The sequence below is a fragment of the Chrysochloris asiatica genome, unplaced genomic scaffold (genome assembly GCF_000296735.1).
Source record: "Chrysochloris asiatica unplaced genomic scaffold, ChrAsi1.0 scaffold00001, whole genome shotgun sequence".
NCBI classification, from domain to species: domain Eukaryota; kingdom Metazoa; phylum Chordata; class Mammalia; order Afrosoricida; family Chrysochloridae; genus Chrysochloris; species Chrysochloris asiatica.
Window position 1 is genome coordinate 47,960,968 of NW_006408519.1, and position 21,997 is coordinate 47,982,964.

General features: G+C 43.1%; 1 protein-coding gene across 1 annotated transcript in view; it reads right to left on the reverse strand.

The window, feature by feature from the left end:
- The window catches only part of COL22A1 (collagen, type XXII, alpha 1), a 283,964-nt gene that overhangs the window by 65,274 nt on the left and 196,693 nt on the right, over positions 1-21,997 (reverse strand). The window contains 5 exon segments of the mRNA XM_006830721.1: positions 3,466-3,579; positions 13,224-13,271; positions 15,921-15,965; positions 16,350-16,403; positions 18,432-18,467. Coding sequence (XP_006830784.1) covers positions 3,466-3,579; positions 13,224-13,271; positions 15,921-15,965; positions 16,350-16,403; positions 18,432-18,467 — 297 coding nt within the window.

Below are 21,997 nucleotides of genomic sequence, written 5' to 3' on the forward strand. Positions count from 1 at the left end.
TAAACATTTTAAATCCTCTTCACTTTCAGCAAGCAAGGTTGTATCATCTGCATATCACAGGTTGTTAGTGAGTCTTCCTCCAATCCTGATACCATGTTTTTCTTCATACCACCCAGCTTCTTGGATTATTTGCTCAGCATACAGGTTGAATACATATGGTGAAAGAATACAATCCTGTCACATACCTTTCTTAATTTTAAACCATTCAGTGTTCCTATGTTCTGTTCAAACAACTTCCTCTTGGTCAATGTACAGATTCCTCATGAGCACAATTAAGTGTTCACCAATATTCACACTTCACAATGTTGTCCATAGCTTGTCATGATCCACACAATCGAAAGCCCTTGCGTAGTCAATAAAGCACAGGTAAACCTCTTTCTGGGATTTTTTTGCTTTCAGCCAAGATCCAGCTTTCAGCCAAGATCCATTGGACATCAGCAATGATATCCCTTGTTCTACACCTCTTCTGAATCTGGTTTGAACCTCTGAAAGTTCTCTGTGAATGTATGCTTGCAGCCGTTTCTGTATTACCTTTAGTAAAGCTTTACTCGCATTGCCTACCAAAGATATTGTCTGATGATTTCCGCATTCCGTTGGGTAACCTCTCTTTGTTATGGGCACAAATATGGATCACTTCCAGTCAGTCGGCCAGGTTGTTGTCTTCCAAATTTCTTGACAGAGATACGTGAGTGCCTTCAGTGCCACCTCACTTTCTTGAAAGATTTCAATTTTTATTCCATCAATTTCTGGTGCCTTGTTATTCGCTAATTCCTCAATACACCTTGGACTTCTTCATTCAGTATATTGACTCTTGATCACATGCTACCTCTTGAAATGGTTGAACATCAACCATTTCCTTTTGGTACAGTGACTCTGTGTATTCCTTCCATCTTCTTTTGATGCTTTCTGCATCATTCAACTATCTGCCCAGAGAATCTTTCAATAACAAAAGTCGAGGCCTGAATTTTTTCTTCAGTTCCCCCAGCTTGAGAAATGCTGAGCGTGTTCTTCCTTTTTGGTTTTCTGACTCCAGGTCTTTGTACTTTTTGTTTTGATATTTGACTTTATCTGCTCGAACTGACCTTTGAAATTTTCTTTTCAGCTATTGGACCTCCTCATTTCTTCCAATTGCTTTAGCATCTCTACACTGGAAAGCAAGTTTCAGTGTCTCTTCTGACATCCATTTTGCTCTTTTCCTTCTTTTTGTCTTCTTAATGACTTTCTGCTTTATTCCTGTATGATGTTCTTGATGTCATCCCACAACTTATCTGGTCTTCGGTCTTTAGTGCTTAATGCATCAAATCTGTTCTTCAGAAGATCTCTAAATTCAAGTGAGTTATATTCAAGGTCATATTTTGGCTCTGGTGGACTTGTTTTCATTTTCTTAAGTTTCAGTTTGAATTTGCATATGAGCAATTGATGGTCTGTTCCACAAACTGCCCCTGGCCTTGTTCTGATTGATGATATGGAGATTTTCCATCCTCTCTTTCCACAGATGTAGACAATCTGATTTCTGTGTATTCTATCTGGTGAGGTCCAAGTGTATGCTGTCTCTTACACTGTCTAAAGAAGGTATTTGAAATGAACAAATCATTGATTTCACAGAATTCTACCATGCAATCTCCAGTATAATTTCTATCACCAAGGCCATATTTTCCAAATACTAATCCTACCTTTTTTACTCCAACCTTTGCATTCCAATTACCAGTAATGATCAATATATCTTGATTGCATGTTTGATCAATTTCAGATTGAAGAAGTTGGTAGAATTCTTCTATTTCATCCTCACTGGCTTTAGTGGTTGGTGCATAAGTATGAATAATAGTGGTATTACCTGTAGGTGCATGGATATTTTCCTATCACAGACAGCATTGTACCTCATGACTGATCTGATTATGTTCTTTTTGACAATGAATGCAACACCATTCCTCTTCAATTAGTCATTCCCAGTATAGTAAACCATGTGGTTGTCCGATTCAAAATGGTCAATACCAGTCCATTTCAGCTCACTAATGCCTAAGATATCAATGTTTATACGTTCCATTTCATTTTTGACAACTTTCAATTTTCCCAGATTCATACTTTGTACATTCCATGTTCTGATTATTAATGGATGTTTATAGCTGTTTTCATTTTGAGTTGTGCCCCATCAGCAAATGAAGGTCCAGTGGGCTTTACTCTGACAGACTTTATTTATGTGTCATCATGGTCAACTCTAGTTTGAGGAGGCAATTCTTTCCCAGTCGCATTTTCAGCGCCTTCCAACCTGAGGGCTCATTTTCCGGCACTATAACTGACAGTGTTTCTCTTCCATTCATAAGGTTTTCAGTGACTTAGTATCCAGAAGTAGTTCGTCACTCCTTCTTCCTAGTCTGTCTTCATCTGGAAGCTCATCTGAGACCCGTCCACCATGGCTGACCCTGCTGGTATTTAAAATACCTGTGGCATAGCTTTCATAATCCCAGCAGTCACAAGTCACCACAGTTGGACAAACTGACCGACGAGTGGTGGAAAAGAAAGTAGCCTTAGTCAGATCTCTCTGGGAATTGCTCTGTGTCATCTCCTTAGGACCTGGAATGTTAGGAAGAACTTGCAGTCCCTTACCTTAGGCCCTGATCCAAAACCATGTTAGTATCTGAGTCAATGGAAAGGGGAGGTGAAGCTATTTAAAGATCAGAATAAATATGACATCTCAAATCTGCATTTCTATCTATCACCTCCACCCTCCACTCCACCACAAGACCATGGACACCATGAGGACAGACTCACGGTGCCTGATATATAATATACACCCACTATGCCACCTTGGAATCCTGGTGTGGTGCTGTGGGTTAATGCCCCCAGACTGCAAAGCCATTTGAACTGCAAGGGCAGTGGTTTAAGGTCACCAGTTACTCCCCAGAAACCCTATACAGAGTCGCTATGGTCGGAACCGACTCGACGGCACTTAACAACAGCAACAACAACTGTGCCACCTTAAACAGGCCAATGACTGAGGCACTCATGGATAGATGGGTGAGTGGTTGAATGGATGGATGGGGGTGGGGGGACTGGATGGGTGGATGGGAAGCTGGCCTGCCTCTCTTAGTGTCTGTTACATAGTAGATGTTCAAAAGTTCTTGGGTTGAAAAAAGAAAGAAAAATGGAGATAAATGGGTGGATGGAGGGGGAAGGAAGACAGACAAGAAGGACAGAATGAAGGGCAGAAGGAAGGAAAAAGTACTGTGTTTTAGATATCAAAATGCAATGGGATATCACAGCCAACGTCTTCATAAAATGATAACTACCTCCAATGCCATTTCTCACCACTTCCACAATTGTGCCCTCAGCCCAGTGTTCCTTGGGTATCTTCAACCCCTCAAATGCTGAATGCTCTGGGATGGAAGCGGGCTATGTTGGCATCTCCATCTTGAGATCTTGACACTTTGCATTACAATGATAAGACTAAGTGTCCTTTCTCCTTACCTTTTTTCCTTCTGGCCCTTCTCTCCCTGGTTTTCCTGGGAGTCCTTTGTCTCCTTTAAAGCCTGGCAGACCAGGGAGGCCTGGGCGACCAGGAGGACAATCACTGCACACATCCTGGGAGATAGAGAGGGAGTATATATCAATAACAGCTTGGTTCATCACTCCTGTCTCCCTGTCTCTGAACAGGACCATGCCATCCAATGAGAGCAAAGCACATAGGAGGCCACCTCACTTCTGACACCTTTGTGTCACACTTTGTGTTTTCACTGTTGTTGTTGTTGTTAAGTGCTGTCGAGTCGATTCTGACACATAGTGACCCTGTGCAGGGTTTCCGAGGCTGTAAATCTTTATGGGAGCAGACCGCCTCATCTTTCTCCTGCAGAACCGCTGGTAGTTTCGAACCGCCGACCTTGAGGTTCGTAGCCCAATTCGCAACCACTACGCTACCAGAGCTCCTTTTCACTACCCTCATTGAAAGTTCCATTCCAGCCCGGATATACCTGGACTATTTTGGCCAGTCAGACTGCCCAAGAAAATGTTGCCCCAAATCCATATACCAATGTCTGTGAGCACTGAAAACATTCACAGTGCAGAATTCATGCAAGCATTTAATAGAGCTCAAAACAGCATGCCCTGTCCCTAGAGCTAGTGACAAAGCCGGGACCTGAGTTCTCTGTCCTCTGGCTGTCTAAGTAAAGAACGTTCTCAACAGAGAAAGAGCAGAGGAAGGAGCTGTGGGCATTCCTGCTGTGCCACACAATGCAAGCTTCAGCCTAAGGAGCTACTCAATTAACATTTCCTGGAATTGAGCTTGTTCTACTTCTTTGTAAGGCTCCCTGGTGGCACTGTGGGATGGGCACTGGACTCCTACCATCAAGGTCAGCAGATCAAACTTACCAGTTTCTCTGCAGGAGAAAGATGAAGCTGTCTGCTCCCATAAAGATTTGCAATCTATCCAATGTAGGAGCAGTTCTACTCTGTCATACAGGGTCGATAAGAGTGGAACTGAACTGACTCAATGGCATTGGGTTTGATGTGGGTTTACTTCTTTGTGGCAGGTAAGTATTGTTCTGGGAGTGAACTGAGTGCTCTCTCAGTCCAGAGAGCAAGTTTTCTAATGTGTCTTTATCATCTCTAGAGCTTACCATTGAGAACACACTGTTCATGGAGTTGCTGTTGAGTTGGTTTTGATTCCTGGTGATCCCATGTACAACAGAACAAAAATACTAACCTGGTTTTGTATCCTCCCTATAATCAATACTATACTTGAGCCCATGGTCATGGTTCTTGTGCAGTTTGAGTGTTTTCAAACCTAGGGAGATTGTCTTCCAGAATTCTATTGGACAATACAAATAGTCTGTTGCCATCAATCCCTAGGGCTTTCACTGGCTGGTTTTAGGAAGTACATCACTAGACTTTTGTTCTTGGTCTTAGTCTCGATGCTCTGTTGAAACATGGCCTCCATGGATAATCCTGGTGGTATTTGAAATAGAGGTGATATGGTTTCCAGCAACATACACACCACCACAGTATGACAAAGGACAAAAAGGTGGTGGGACCAAACAATCCTACTTCATATCTTGTTCTCTGGATTGCTTGGTACATGCCTTCTCTCCAGTCCTCCCTCCCTCCTCTCCCTCTTTCTGTGTGATCAGGGGTAAATGGAAAAATATCAAAAAGGCACATGTATAAAGATAGTTACATAATGCCCGATACACTTGGCCATTACTATTAAATCCCTTATCCAGCCACTTGCTTGTAAGTCTATTCTTGGCCCCTGTGCTAAGCTGTAAGACCACAGTGAGTACAAAGTCTTAAAGAGTGCATGATCAAGTGGTACCAACTGACACAAAGTATACAGAAGAACTACCATCTTTTGAGTGTTCCACAGAGGTGTCCATAAAAGCAGATGGTGTGTGGCTTCATATGGCAATGAGGTGAAGTTCTGGGTGATTCTGCATCACTCTTGGTTTCAGGATGGAAGAAACCTAATTTCAGGATGAAAGAACTTTTCTATCACAGCTGCTACCTTCCTTTACTTGTCTGCCTCTAACAGTATCTTTGAAGATGTTTTAGAAGCCTCCCATTCCAAGAAGTCCTCCTGATGGCTTCAGACAAGAGATAGGCTGTGTTCCCATGGATCCAGGGTGCCCGCCATTGAAGGACTTGTCTCATTGTTGAAAAGATTTATTCATAACTCCATCCACCTGCCCGCCAGGCACTGAGAAAGAATGAGGAGTTCCCAGAAGACAGAGATGGAGTTGAGTTCACTTTTTTTTTGTTTTTAAATTTCTTTTTTTTAAAAAAAAAAAAACCTTGTTATTATAATTTTGGTGAATTGTTTTAGTTCCATATGTCCAATGTGTAGCAAATAGCCTGTCAGAGAGCACATGTTCCATAAGAGAAGGAAGCAGGCAACCTAACCAGCCAATCAGTCAACTGCCTGACCATTTGGCGTCTTGCCCAGCTTCTTTTAGTGGGTGATTTGAGAAGCTGGTTGTATTTTTTTTTTCTTGAGGGGATATAGTGGTTCAGAAGTGCTAAATGCTGGGGTATATGAAGCAACCAAAAGCTACTGCCCTCGAGTCGATTCCAACTCAGAGACACTCTACAGGATAGAGCAGAACTGCTCCACAGGGTTGCTGAGGCTGCCCGTCTTTACAGAATCAGAATGCCTCATCTTTCTCCTGTACTGCTGCTGGTGTGTTTGAACCACTGATCTTTTGGTTAGCAGCTCAATGCTTAACCCACTGTGACACCAATGCTCTTTATATGAAACAAAGATGCGCAAAATAAGCAGGGGAAATTGTTTTTGTTTGCTGTTTTGTTTGGCAGAATAATGGAAGTGGGAGCTTTTCTTTTAAAAAGATACAACTGTGAAACATTGTGACAATAGATGGATGGAGAAGAGAGCTAGTCCAGTGACAGCTGCAATTCTGGCCACTGGTAAGTTGTTCCAGGATCCCTGGTAACCACTAACTGAAAGATTGGTGGTTGAAATGCACCAGCCAGGAGAAAGGTGTGGTGGTGTGCTTTGTGAAGTTCCAGCTTCAGAAACTGCATGGAGCAGTTCTACTCTGTCCTAGAGAGTTGGTACATGTCAAAGTGGACTCAATGGCAGTGGGTCTTGGTTTTTGGTTTAGGATGCTGCTGAACTTGGACAGGCACTGGGAATCTTTCTTCACAAGGGGACGGATAGCATAGAATGGTTGTATTTGAATAATAAATTGACAAGCTGACAGCCAGCTCACCTATCTGTCATCCTGTGGTGGCTTGTGAGAAATCAATGAGCTCAGAGATGCAGAAGATAGATGCAGTGTCTGAACGTGGTAAGAACCTATGGTGGATGTAAGCTGCTACATGTACCATTAGGGTTTGGAGCATTATTTTCTTCCTTGAATGTGTTGCCTTACTGTATTTGCTGGTCAGATGCCCATGTTCATCAGTGTGATTGTTGTTAGATGCTGCCCAGTTGGTTCTAGCTCATACTGAGCCTATATACAGCTGAAGAAAACGCTACCCAGTCCTAAACCATCCTTAGAAGTTCTTCTATGTTTGAACCCATTGTGTCAGTCCATCTCCTTGAGGGTCTTCCTCTTTTTTGATGACCCTCTACTTTACCAAGCATGATGTGCTTCTCCAGGGACTGGCCCCTCCTCATAGCATGTCCAAAGTGGTGTTGTTATTGTTAGGTACCATCCAATCAGTTCTGACTCATAGTAAATGTATGTACAATTGGATAAACACGACCTGGTCCTGCACTATCCCCACCATGGTTGTTATGTTTAAGCCCATTGCTGCTACCACTGTGCCAATCCATCTTGCTAGGGTCTTCCTGTTTTTTTGTGTGTGTGACCCTCCACTTCACCAAGTACAATGTCCTTCTCCAGGGACTTGTCCTTCTTAATAACATATCTGAAGTATAAGAGACAAAGTCTCATCCTGACTTCTAAGGAGCATGCTGGCTGTATTTCTTCCAACCAGATTCATTCATTCTTGTGGTCCATGGTAATCTCAATATTCTTGTTCAACACCAACTCAAATACATAAGTTCTTCTACCATCTTCCTTATTCATTGTTCAACTTTAACATGCATATGAAGCTACAGAAAATATCATAGCTTGGGTTAAATACCCCTTAGTTTTAAAATGGTTATATTTGCTCTTGAACACTTTATAAAGAGGTCCTCTGCAGCAGATTTGCCTAATGCAATACGTTGTTTGATTTCTTGACTGATGTTGGCCTAAGTGTTGATTGTAGACCGAAGCAAAATGAAATCTTTGACAACTTCAATATTTTCTCTCTATTTATCATGATGTTATTTACTGGTTCAGTTGTGAGGATTTTTGTTTTCTTTGCATTGAGATACAATAGTCCTTGATCTTCATCAGTAAGTATTTTAAATCTTCTTCACTTCAAGCAAGCAAGGTTCTATCATTTGCATATTGCAGGTTATTCAGAGTCTCCTCCAATCATAATGCCATGTTTTTCTTCACATAATCCAGTTTCTTGGATTATTTGTTTATATAAAGATTGAATAAGTATGGTGAAAGAATAGAATCCTGACACACACCTTTTCTGAGTTTATACCATTCAGTATCTCCTTGATCTACTTTAACAAGTACCTCTTGGTCTATGTACAGATTCCTTATTAGCACAATTAAGTGCTTTGGAATCCCAATTTTTTGCAATTTTATCCATAGCTTTTCATAATCCACACTGTCAAAAGCCTTTGCATAGTCAATGAAGTACAAGATCCAAGATCCATCCTACATCAACAATGATATCTAGTTCCACAGCCTCTACTAAATTCGGCTTGAATTTCTGACAACTCTCTGTTGATGTACTGTTGCAGCCGCTTTTAAAATTATCTTCAGTTAAATTATACTTGCATGTGGTATTAATGATATTTTTTGAAGACTTCTATATGTTGGTCACCTCTTTGTAATGGGCACAACTATGGATCTCTTCCAATCTGTCTTCCAAATTTCTTGGCAGTGATGAGTGAGCACCTCCAGTGCTGCATCAGTTTGTTGAAAGATTTCAATTTGTTTTCCATCAGTTCCTGGAGCCTTGTTTTTCACCAATGCCCTCAATGCAACTTGGACTTTTTCATTCAGTATCATTAGTTCTTGATCGTGCGCTACCTCTAGAAATGGTTGAACATTTCCAAAATACACAAAGTGACGTCTCCCCCTCCTTGCTTCTAAGGTACATTCTGGCTGTGCTTCTTCTAGGACGGACTTGCTGATTCTTCTGGAAGTCCATGATATAGTCAATATTCTTTACCAAAAATCATAATTCAAATTCATCTATTTTTATGTCTTCCTTTTTCATAGTTCTTCTAGTTTCACATGTATATGAGGCCATTGAAAATACAGTGGCTTGGATCAGATGCACTTTGATCATCACAGTTTTCTTTTTAACACTTTAAAAAGGTATTTTTGCAGCAGATTTGCCCAATACAGTATGTCGCTTATCAATACGTGTTCCAAACGCCTCGGCTTACTGGGTCATCTCAAACAAGTCACTTTATCCATTTGAGTGTACTTCCTAACCTGTCCACAGGCCCATCCTCGCCTGTCTACAGTGACCATCCTTACCTTTACACAGGGACCATTCTCACCTGTCCGTCCACAGAATCATCCTCACCTGTCCACAAAGACCATTCTCCAAATTTAGGAAACTGCCATGAAATACCAATGAAATCACACCTAGGAAGCATGGTGTATATTGCAGGATCCCTTGTGAAATGCTGATTTCCTCATGGGCTTATCACTTTGCTTTGGTCCGAGACATTTTCAGCAAACCAAGCTCACTGTGCCAAGTTCAGCATGGTGTGAAGTGCCAAACAAGTGCTCAGAAGATGTCTGCCACAAAGAGGTCACAGGGAAGAAGGCCATCACTGTTTTCAGGAGGAAGCACCACCATGCCATCTCACCCAACCCTTCACTCCTGGTGTGTGGTTGGGATTTGCTGTCAAGTTGATGCTGACTTACGATGACCCCATGTGTGCAGAGTAGAACTGCTCCACAAGACTGTCAAACATGTCACCTTTTGGAAGCAGATCACCAGTTGTTTCTTCTGCAGAACCTGTGAGTGGGTCTGAACTGCCAGCCTTTCAGCTAGTAGGCAGGTGCCTAACTGTTTACACCACCTACTGACTCCTATACTCTTGAATCCTCTCTACACTTTCCCTACCCAAGAGAAGTGTAGTTTACATCCCAGCCTCTGGTGACTGGCAGGGAACACACTACCTGCCTCCCTACTGTCAGACACTTGGTAGGACGTCTGTCTCCTACAAAAATGAAGTCAGCTAGCCTAAAGGTTAGGCACAAGGGTCATACTGGGTCTGACTTTGTCTTTGCCAGTATCCAGCTCAGTGGATACTTCACTTTATGCCTCTACATACACATCTGTGCAGTCAGAGGGTGAAAGGACCCCCACCCCCCACAGGGCTCTTTGGGAGGGTCGTGCCAGAGAGTCAGCTCACAGAGATGTCCTTTGCCAAAGTGCATTTTACAGGAACTGCTGGAACAACTTCCTACCGAGGCAGTTATCCAACCAACAGAATGAGCTGCCGGGAACTAGAAAACTCCGTGGGGCAGAGGTAAATCTTCTATATTAAAAGATGCCCCCTCAGCAGGGGAGGCACCCACTGTCAGCACCTGGGCCAGACAGCAGCTTTTCACCTGCAATGTCTAGTTGGCAGCAGCTGACTGCACAAAACACAAACCCAAATTCATACCCAGTGCCGTGGAGTAGATTCAAACTCACAGTGGCCCTATAAGACAGACTAGAACTGCTCCCGAGGCCATCGGTCTTTATGGAAGCTGACCGCCTCATCTTTCCCCTGGCCAGTGTGAACTGCTGATCTTTTGGTTAGCAGTCCAGAGCTTAATCCACTGTGCCACCAAGGATCACACCTATAAATACCCTTACTGATGTCTACTAAGCTTACAGGTAAAGTGCATCTCACATGTTTGTGGGACCAGGGGGACCTCCACAGCACCCCCTCCCTCATGCAGGTATCCCCACACACTCTGGGGTTCCTAGGTGTTTGTGTAAGCACAGCTGTGTCCTTTAGTAGAAGGGAGATGGATTTGACTATAATTGTCTCAATGCTATGCCAAGATGCTCAAGCAGTCACTTTCTCTGGACTCACTATCCTAACTATTGGCATCAAAATCGCTGTTTTGAGGTTGAAATCCTTTAGAGGGCAGGGAGAAGTGAAGCAAACCTGGTCCCTTCAAGAGTGATGGGATTATGAAAAATGATGGAGGCTAATAAAAGCCTGTAATAAACAAGGGATTGAATCAATAGATAGTGGTTTCTTGACATGCCCTTGGCCATGGAAAAATACTCTCTCTTGTCAATAAAAATCAGCAAAGATGGTACTGTGACACATCTTTTAATACAAGGTATGATTCTCCATCACAGCCTCTCAATGTGCAGTGAGTTGAAAAGTCCAGGGCTTCCACAAAGGTTTTCGTCTTTGTCATCATCTTTCTTCTTCCCTGGGTTTCGGGCATGAGTTCAGTATTTCCTAACATCACACAATTATTGTTCTTAAATTACAAAATCAAAGGAAGTGGCAATCACACAAAATCCAGTGTCAAGCTTCATCAACTTTATGACGAAGACTTCAAGTGTATCAGAGTAGAACTGTGCTTCAGAGGATTTCTGGTGACTGATTTTTTGGCAGTACATCATCAGGCTTTACTTTTGAGACACCTCTGGATGATTTTGAACCATTGACTTTTCAGTTAGCAGTCTAGTTCAATGATTCACGATAGAGCTCACCTACACTTTCTGCCCTCTGGGATTTAGTGGGAAGCTGCTATCCCACTTTTAGTGCATCTTGGGGGGTGGTGCTGTATAACTACACGAATTTAAAGAAACTTACCTCATTGCACCAATTCAAACTCCAGAGACCCCTTGGGATATACATGTCTCACTAATTGTATCAAAATCTACATTCATTCCTAAAACTTTTTTTCATTTCCTTCAAAAAATAATTTCCATTGCTGAAAACACATGGGTTCAACAAAAAGTAAAGGCAGAAAATAATTTGGTTTTGAAAGGGTTAAAGAAGACGCAGCAGTAGAAGCGTGGTCTGGAAGCATTGCAGTAAGATGTGTTCTGTTTGTGGTTTTCTGTGGTGCGCATCTTACTCCAGCCTCCCTCTTGCTCACCACCTTTCTCAGTTCCACACCCTTCAAGACCAAGTCCTCATCCAGGCACCTAGTCACCTCCTCCTCTTCATCTAGCCCTGCCCTGCTCTATCTCAACCAGGGCATGCTTAACTTCTCACAGTGCAAGGGAACATGATTGTGGAAACCAAAAAAGTCTGCTCCAAGGAGCCCAGCAGATGTCTTCTGCTCTCTGAACCTGTGCTCTAGCCCTTGGCCCCAGCAAGACTCCCAACCCAGCTTTTGGTTCCATCCCAAGTTATGGTGAAAGGCCAGCTTAGGTGGTTTGATTTCTCAGTTCCTTACCCTCATGATGTCTCAGTTTCCTTATGTACAAAACAAGAAGAGTAGCAGTGTTGACATCACAGGGTCATTGAGGAAATGACATCAGTGCATTTCGCACAGCACTGCCCATAAGAACTTACTACACCCATGTCAATGTTCTGTCCCAGCACTATTCCAAAGGTAACCACCTGCCCCATGTGGTTCCTATTTGAACTGCAGTTAGTGAACACCAGGCCTGTACACTTAAGCCTCAGGTGAGTGACCCTGGTTGGCAATACTTCATGTGTGTTGTCATGCATCATGGCTGAGAGAACTAATTGCTGTCTGTAAAATCCCACTGAGGAAAGACAATAGGAAGTTTGTTCCTGTTCTCTCTTGGACTCCACGCTCTGCACCTTTTCTCTTTAATTTGCATCTTTTCACTGTAATAAAATGTATCCATGAGTTTAGTATGAATTTAAAAAATTGATTTATTTTCTGGGTTTTCTTGTTTTGTTGAACGTATGCACAGCAAAGCACAGCAGAGTTCAACTGTTCCTCCAGGCACAATTTAGTGGTATTCATGATATTCTTCCAGTTGTGCAAACATTCTCACCTCCTTTTCCAAGTTATTCCTCCATTATCATAGCTCACTTCCTCCTAATGTTCCCATTGACCCTTTTGAGTTGTCAATTTGACTCCCCTCCCAGAAAGGCGGGTTCTTTATAAGAGAACAATGCTCAAGGCAGACACTATGTACTAATTAAGCTAAATCATCGTTTGGTATAAAAATATCTTTAGGGAATATTTTTGGTTTAAGGTTTAAAGATTATCTCAGGGCAGTAGTTTCAAGGGTTCATCCAAATTTCATGGCTACACAAAGCTTAGATTCCATGAGAATTGAAAGTTCGGTTCAGTATATTTCCCTTTCAGTCAGGATTCTTCTCTAGAATCTTTGATGAAAATGCAGAAATGGTAGCCAAGCCCCATACAATTCTTCTGGTCTTTGGGCCAAGGAGACAGTCATTCATGAAGGTAACTGGTCACACATTCCATTTCTCCAAAGACTGGAGTTTTGAATTGCATGGCATTGGAATTCACTTGACACATGGGGCCAGTGGTCATCTTATTGGACAGTGTGGATGTAGCTCACTGACAGTCTCATCATTGGTTCTCAAGTCATGTTGCTGTTTTTATTATCATCATTATGAAGTGGTTCAGACAAAGCCCAATTTATTGTAGAGATCTACATTCCCTCACCACAACTTTTAAAACACATGCAAATGTATTTTATGCATTTACCTTGACCAAGAGATTGATGTCCCCTGGAGACAGCAGTGGTGAGGTGCCCTGTGGAAGTAAAAAACGAATAAATGCATACATACAGACACACATGCATCTTCAGAATCTGAAAGGATGACACACTGTGAGCCCTAACTTGTACTTCATCTGTGCTGTGTGTATGGACACAAACCGCTTCACCGAATTAATGGCCTGAGAGCCACAAAGACTGTTGCAAGAGGCCATATTGCACAGTTGGCCAATGTTAGCCATGCCTGACTTGTCAGTTCTTTGTGGTCCCTAGTCTCCCTCATTGGCTTTTCCTGGTGTTCTCCTCACTGATAGGACATATGGGTACAGAAAAGAGTAGATGTCTGGAATCTGGACTGTTTGTGAATCTTTCAGATAGATGACTGTTGTCACTATCAGTCATCCACAGCCCGATACGAATGTCAATCAATGTCTTCAGCTCTCCCAGGTGAAATGGCATTTTGCACCTCATCGGTCATGGGTGGAAGCTTCACACTTTGGAAAAGGTATTTCAGAAATCAAGAGTAATCAGAAAGCTTCTAATAGCTGAGAGACATCTGTGGTGATTGCGTTCACATTCAAGGCCATTATGAGTTGAAATAGTGGTCAGAGCAGAGTCTAAGGTGTGTTGGAGACTGAGATCCTATTGGGGTGCAAGGACTACAAGACTAGGAAATAAAATGAAATTTAAAAGGCAGATAGGTAAAGGGATGGAGGGATCTTAGATAGGAACTGGAAATTGGATGCCATTTTGGAAACTCGTAGATTGTGCCATGGAAAAGGAGTACCAGAAAATTTAGAGGGGACGGTGCTAGATTTTTCTCTAGAACACAGAATGTTTCTGATGATCATTAAACTTGTCATGGGTGATTTCTACTCGCTGAGTTTAGTTTTATGAATTATGAATCCAGTCTAGCATCTAGCAAAGGCTTAAACCAAGACAATTTTTTTTTTCTATCTATCCCGTCCTCTTCCAGGATCCAAATATGGTTTTACCACATTCTAGCAAAAGCCATACGACATCATTTTACATAGGAGAACCACAAACTGGTGGGGTTGTCTTTGTGTTGACTGCTGTGTTGATACTCTTGAGTCTTTTTTGCGAATGTGATGAGATTAACTCAGATTAGGAGATGCTGTAGAACTTGCTCCTCAGCATGAATCCACTTAGGTTGCAGCTGCTACAAGCAAGACAAAGAACCTCCCCCATCACCACATCTGAGTGAGACCCTCCAAAGAAAGACCAACCTCTACAACACCCAGTTATCAAAACTTTCATTTAGAAAAGAGAAGTGGTGTTCATTTTGAAGTCTTCTATTTTTTTCCTTGGAACATTACTAAAAATGGGGATTTCATATCATTTAAATTGATTCCTTTTATACTGCTCACGGTACTCAATTGGGATAATTGAATGCTGTCGTTGGAGCCTTTTGGATCATTAGAGTACACTCTATATCAACTCAATGACACCCAGCACCAACAATTATATCAGATTGCATGGCTAGGTAATAGTCACAAATGGTGAGCAACCTAGGAGCGGATTTTCAGTCTAGATACAGCTTAGCCTTGGAGCTAATTTGTTTAGTGTCTTGTTCTGAGCTACTTGTGTAATTTTTATGGCTCTGCAGATGATACACAAGGAGCAGGTCTGTACAGGGCATTGGCCTCAGGAAGGTGGCCATGGCAGGCATGGTAAGTGGCCATATCCTTACATGTGGCAGGTCATGCCTTCGGTTCAAAGGTTAAGGAGAACAGATGACTGGAAGAGTTGGGGTGTAGAAGACGGTGTCCTGCCTACATCCCTCTCACCTGACCGAAACATGAGGGAGGCTACACCCCCCTGCTGGGGGCAGCCAATGACCCATGACCAACCAATGTGGACACAAGAAAGGACTGCCCCTCCTAGTCCACTCACACTCCATACTTGCTTTTGTCCTTGTCATGAATGCTGCTGCTTTCAATCTCTTGCAGGTTTCACCTGAGAGCACTTGGTCTCTGCTGCAGACTCTGCTTCTAGGGCAGCTCCCCTGAGCCAGGCTTCCCAGGAGAGAGATGCTATGTCTTTAGGGGCCTGAAGCATGGGAGAGACCCTTCCTGCCCTTCTCTTTGCTCATGGAACCATCAAGGGGCATGAAGGGATGAACTTAGCAGGCCAGGTGCTCCCCAGCCTGCTCATTCCAAAGAAAGGGTTGCTCCTTTCCCTGTTCCTGGGAGGTAGTCTCTCAACTATTGGAATAGCCCACCTCAGAAGAGTATCTCTGTTCACCTGGAGGCTCACCACAAAGTTATGACAACAATATGCTTTCGACTGGGGGCCTCGGGCATCAGCAGGCAGTCTGACCTCTGAAGGGGCTCAAGTATTTCATGTACTGTTCCATGCCCACATGACCAACCCGTCCAGAAGGCTAGATACCAAGACTCAGGAGAGGGACCCTGGTTAGCAATATTTCACGTAGGTTTTCACACATCATGGCTGAGAGAACTACCTGCTACCTGTAAAATCCCACTGAAGGTATTAGGATAATAGGAAGCTTGTTTGGGGTCTCTCTTGGACTCCACCCTCTGCACCTTTCCCCTTTAATGCACATCATTCACTGTAATAAACTGTAACCATGAAACAGCATCCTTTCACTATAATCTACTGTAACTGTGGAATCAACATTCATCCAGGAAAGTAAGATGACCTACTGGTTTGCCAGGAGGGCCCCTTTCTCCTGGATTTCCTGGCACACCCTAAGAAAAAAAGGAAAGGAATAAAGAAGACATTAACTTGGCACTAGATAGGTAAAAAAATTGACATAAAACAGGAGACAGTCCATGGGGTACCCAGGCGTTTAGGAAGCTCTGAGAGCAAAACATAAAAGCTTAAGAAACTCAATGATACAATGCTATAAACCATGGTCAGCAGACCAGCTGGCTAGCTAAATAGATAAAGGAACAAACGAGTGAAAAATGCTGATAGTGAAGAGGCAGGGATGGATGGAGCCCAGAAGATCATACTGGGGTCTCTGGCCAAACATTCAAGGGGGTTTAGGGGTGACCAGTCCTATTGTGGGGGTGTGCTGCAGGGGTGTCCCTAGCACCCCAACTGAACTGGTATGGCTACTGTGTACTTACGTCCTGCCCAGCTGGTCCCTGGGGCCCTGGGAACCCAGGTAAGCCTCGAGATCCCTGAGGAGTAAGAACAGAAGGTTTTCAGCCACTCCAGTGGAAATACCCCATAGAGGACTGTGACGCCCTAAAGACAGGGACCAACACCCTGCTCTGGGCTTGCTCCTCTCACTGCACTCTGTGCAAAATGATGGACAACCCCAAGCTGCCAGCCCCTGCCTGGTCCTGTGCTCAGTGAAAGTGGCACCACTGCAGTAGGACCAGCCTGGCCAGCACCTAAGTCCCCAGGACCACATCCCCTGGATAACAAGCTTCTGGGATTGTTGAGATGCTAAATACCTCAACTTGTGCTCAGTGTTGCAAGCAAAGCATTTACTGATTTTTATAAGAAATCCTTCCCATTCTGGTGAAAATAACACCAGGAAATGCCACAAATGCCTTCAGTGGTGTTATCAGGGGAGGGTGGGGTATGGAGGGTGCAGACCCCAGGTGTGAACACTAAAGCAAATCCTGGATTCTGACAGCAGGTTGGCTGGTGTGCAGGGGAGGGGCCATCCAGGCAGTGCCCTCATTGGATTGGTAACATCTCTCACCCACTGGGATCACTTGTCACCTCGCCCCATGGCCACCCCCAACACGGCCAGTCAGCGTGCGGGTGTGTGGACTACAGTACCCCACAATGGGTAGAGAGGAGGATCTCATCTTGACCAATGGGAGCAAAGAGCAGCTGCAGGGAGGCATGGGGTGGGGTCAGCAGGAGTTGGGGTGATCACAGTGGGTAACACCAACCCTCATGAAGCCACTGGGTGTCTGCTCTGTGACTCTCCTTCAACACATCTGCAGGTGGGGATCTGCTCTCTGTCCTGACAGGTGTCAGCTTAGTTTAACTCAGCCTCCCTGGGATCCAAGGACATCGCATCCCCTTCACACCACCCCGATGTTTAGAATCCACCCTGATCTGACATTCCCTGACTTTCAGGCCTATCTATCAAGTGCTCTGAGCCTCAGCCTCCTCATCTATGAAAATGGGCATTAGAATCCCTTTCCTCCTTACTTCAAGGGTTACATGAATGAGCAGCATTTGGAATAAATACATGTGACAGGAAGACTGGTATCATGACAGTGACATTCACAGCCCCTCCTGCAGGGGAGTGAGCTGGCAGGGCTCCCCATTGTCCTGATACACACAAGTACACATAATATCATTACCGATCCTCTTAAAACAACCTGTTCCAGGGAGACCTTGGAGACAATGGGGGTTCTGTTCCAAAGCATCATGATAAAGTGACTGTCTCAGCAAAGCGAGTGACATGTATGTTTTGGTTTTCCTGTGCATCTAGTGAGGCTGACACTCTGCTGGGGTCTATGCAGTATGAGATATTGTGAGTACTTGAGATATTGTGAGCCCAAATGTGACACTGAAGCACAAACTGAGCACACGCCGCTGGGAAAATGGCACCAAAGGGTCTGATACCTACGGGGTCACCTCAAGCCCCCACTTGTAAAGACGGTAACTTCTGCAGGGTACAGTAAGCTAGGTCTGCATTTAGCCATTCCCCCTAATCTCCACAATGACCCCGAGCATGGTCATGTTCATCTTACGAACTGAGAATAAACCCTCGTGTGTTCACCGCCACAGGGCTGGAGTGGAGGGGACAGGAACCCAACACATTTCCCCAGCATTTGTGTGACAAAAGTCATTAAGCTATCATCTGTGATGAAGACACGCCACAGATCAAGGCCAGTCTCCATTTGCCCAGCCGTAAACTGAGCACAGGAGATAGACAGATGATACCACTGCCTCCCCCTTTATTATCACCCCACACATTGAACCTACATCCTGGAGCACCCACACTGGTTCATGTCAGGACTTTTCAGGTACTACTTTACTTTTGGGCCCCTCCTATCTTTTTCTTTTTGGTTACATTTCATTTATTTTACTTCTGTTGTTGACACAAGGCACAACAAAACATACATCAACTCTGTAGTTTCTGCAGGTGCAATGGGGGCCATCCCATTTAAAATCACTTTGATTTGAGCAGAATGATCCCCCTAGAAGCTCAACCCTTAATTTAAATCATACAATACCATTGGTCCCTTCTCTCCTGGTGGTCCAATAGGGCCCTAAGAAGCAAACAGACAAGTAATTAAAATAGGAATGGACTGCTCATTTAGATGTGAGGTCGTATTTCTGTGTAAGCTACAAGGAGGAGCTGGCCCCTTTCCATCTTTAAGGCACATCATCCCACCTTCATCATTTGTGAACCGGCACAGCTGTGTTCCAACAAATCTTCATTTATTTATGGACACTAAAATGTAAATTTCATTTAATTTTCACATGTCATAAAAGCATCTTCTTTTGAATTTCTTTAGTTGTTTGAAAATGTAAAAATGAGTATGTAGGTGAAACAGAAACAGGCAGAAGACACTGTCTGATCCATGGGGTGCAGCTTGATGGTGCTTGAGTTACAACCTCAGCAAAGGAATAGAAACAGGTATTAAGAAGACTGATCTGCCTTTGCCTAGGGTAAGGAAAACAAGCAAACCAGAGGTCAAGTTGACTTTGATTCATGCCAGCCCCCAAGTGTGTTAGAGGAGAAAGAACTGTGCTCCTTAGGGTCTGAAATGGCAGATTGTTCAGAAGTAGATTGCCGGGCTTTGTTTCCAAGGTGCTGTGGATATACGCACATAATGAATAAAAGCTGCCTTTAAGGATTCATGAGCTGTGTCCTGCCTTCGCATAGTTATTGGGGTGGTTAGCTATAAATGTAGTGGAATATGAGTATAGTTTTAGCTTGAAGGCAAGGCATGTCTACACAGAGAGACCCGTGGGACACCCAGACAAAGCATATGGAGGTAGCCTCTGTGTTCGGCTATGGAATCCTCACAAATACACCCCAAAGAACGCAAACTCAAAATCTCCAATTACAGAGCCATTCTCCACGAGAGCGATAAAATTAGTCTTCCCCATGAACTTCGGAGGGCAGGACCATCTGATACAACTAATTAGAGAGATGTGTTTAAAGAAGAAACCAAACACAGTAAAAACTAGTACAACATTATCCAAAATGTTATTACCAGCAGATATTAAACAGAGTCCAACTCTGAGAAATGAACAATAAAAAAGGTAGAAAGGAAATTTCAGTAAACAATTTCAGTGACATCGAAACTCTTATGAAACAGGGGTTTCCAGGAAGAACCATTTGCTAAGAATGGTGGTGAATGCTTTTTCATGTGGAGCCTGTTTGGACGTTAAACTGAAAAAGGACAAAGAACCAATTCACAGGCCAACTGAAAACAAAGGGCCCCAAATCATAGCAAATCTCTGGAATTATCCTTCTGTGTCCTCTCTTAACCAACTGACCTGAAAAGCCACCAGGATAGTAAAGGAACCTTTTGTTTCCACGCTCTTTCTGAATTAGATTGCATTCCAGGAATGGATGAAGCAGTGATTACATACCAGGAGCATGAGGAGGAGGGCTGGCTAGGGGGATTCATAGGTACATGAGTCACAGGTGGAAAGGAAGGGCGTATACAGCTGGGAGCAGGAGTGTGCTCCCTGCTTCTCCCATGGAGAACTGCATTTTCCATGTCTCTTTGCTACATGTGACGAAACTAAAGCTAAAGGCCAGTAAGCAACTCATCCAAAGTCAGCCAAGTGGAACAAGAGATTTGGAGTCCCACTTTTGATCTACTTGACTTGGAAGCTATTGTTCCCAGTATTGCAGTTCTGACTGTAAGTCAATGGTACACATGGACCAATACACCCTAGGTGCATCTGAATGCTGTTGTTTTCAAAGTAGTGCCCTATTAATGCAGGAAACTTATTCCAAAAGGAGGATCTCACACAAGGAAATGGTGTAAGGCATCATTTATGATTTAATGGGGAATGTGCTCAAGTCATTTTAGAACCAGACATCGATGTTCACAAATTGAATGTCCAGCTCTACCTCAGTCATAACACTTGGTCATTAGGGAAGATTCCAGATTCTTTCATTGTATCATTGAATATAAAGTCTTCATGTGAAGGATGGATTTTGTTATTAACGGTGTTAAAAAACTCATCATGGAACTCAGTGGAATTTGATCGCTATGTTTACTCTGAACTGTTCTTTTATGTGCATACAGGGAGGCTATTTGGATTCCAGAACAATCACATGGCTCAAAGTAATTAGGTATAATGAGACTTATAAATAGCAGGGGAATGAGAAAGAAGGAGAGCTCTTCAAAAATTTATGGCAAAGTGAGATTGGAAGAGAATGGATTTCCCTTCCTTTTTTTTTTTTTTTTTTAAATCACATTCTATTTCCCAAACTCAAATCTTTATTTTATCAGCTTCTAAACAAAGTTTGCCTTGACAAGTGGTCTCATTGGCATTGACTTGGGAAGATGGGGACATTAGCAAAGAAGAACTCCCTTACATCTTAGACAATGCTAAGAAATTAATATACAAAGATACAGAAATACTGGAAATGCTCTCAATTTATTCTAATGGACTTAGTAAATTTTTGTTTGTATTAATGTAGAAATAAATGGCTGCTTTAGTTAATTAAGTAGAGTTTTATCTGTTATAAAAAGAAAACTTGAATTAATTTTTTTGTTTTGTTTTTAAACCCACAGATTCCTATTTTTCACACTTCCTCTCTCGTGGATGGTCTTCTCGCCTCCTATTCAAACACACGTGGAGAGCTGCACCAACTCTCACTTGCTGATGTTGTTAAACAAACGCCATCAAGTGGTTTCCAACTCATAGTGACTCCGGGTTTCTGAGGAGCAGCTGGTGATTTTGTGCCACCAGCCTTAAGTGCTTATCCCACAGTGCGACAACAGGACTCCGCTAGCCCAGGTAAAACTCCAAGTATTTCCTTCAGCTTACACTTAAAACTATTTTCTTAAAAGTAATAGGTACACAAGATTTAGGCACTTAAGCTCACAAAGCAGCCCTTTTCTTGCCTGATCCTCACTTTACAAGTCTTCACAAATAATCCTGAAAAGGTGATCGATTTTGAGTGTGTTTGTTTTGTTTTGTTTTGTTTCAATACTTTCCCTTACACACTTCCCTTGGCCCTCTGAATATAATTGGTTGAATTGGAATATGTTCCAATGGAGAAGAGAATACAATTTTTCCACGAGTCTTTTGAAGATCCCCATCTAGAAGATGAGCCATAGGCCAATCTTATCATGGTTGAGGAGTGCTGCCTTCCCCCTCTACAGCAATCACATTGGTATCAGGTCAGAAGATGGTCTCAGATATCCACTCAGATTTAGTACACCTGGTTTCTCACAGAAGATAAAGGATTTGAAACTTTCAATGAAAGGAAAACCTCTGGTAGAGTGATTATAATCAGGGATTACTTTAAAGTGAGAATTTGGTTTTGTGGAGAAGAAAACCCCTAAATCAGAGCAAGATGTTTTGTTTTGTTAGGAGCCATTGAGTCAGTTCTGACTCAGAGCAACCCTATGCAGAAGAGAACTAAACACTGTCTGGTCCTGCACCATTGTCACGATTGTTAAGCTTGAGCCCCTTGTTGTTGCCACTGTGCCAGTCCATCTCATTGAGGGTCTTCCTCTTTTTTGCTGACCCTCTAATTTCCCCAGGAATTGGTCCCTCCAGTTATAACATGCTCAAAGTATGAAAGCTGAAATCTTGCTAT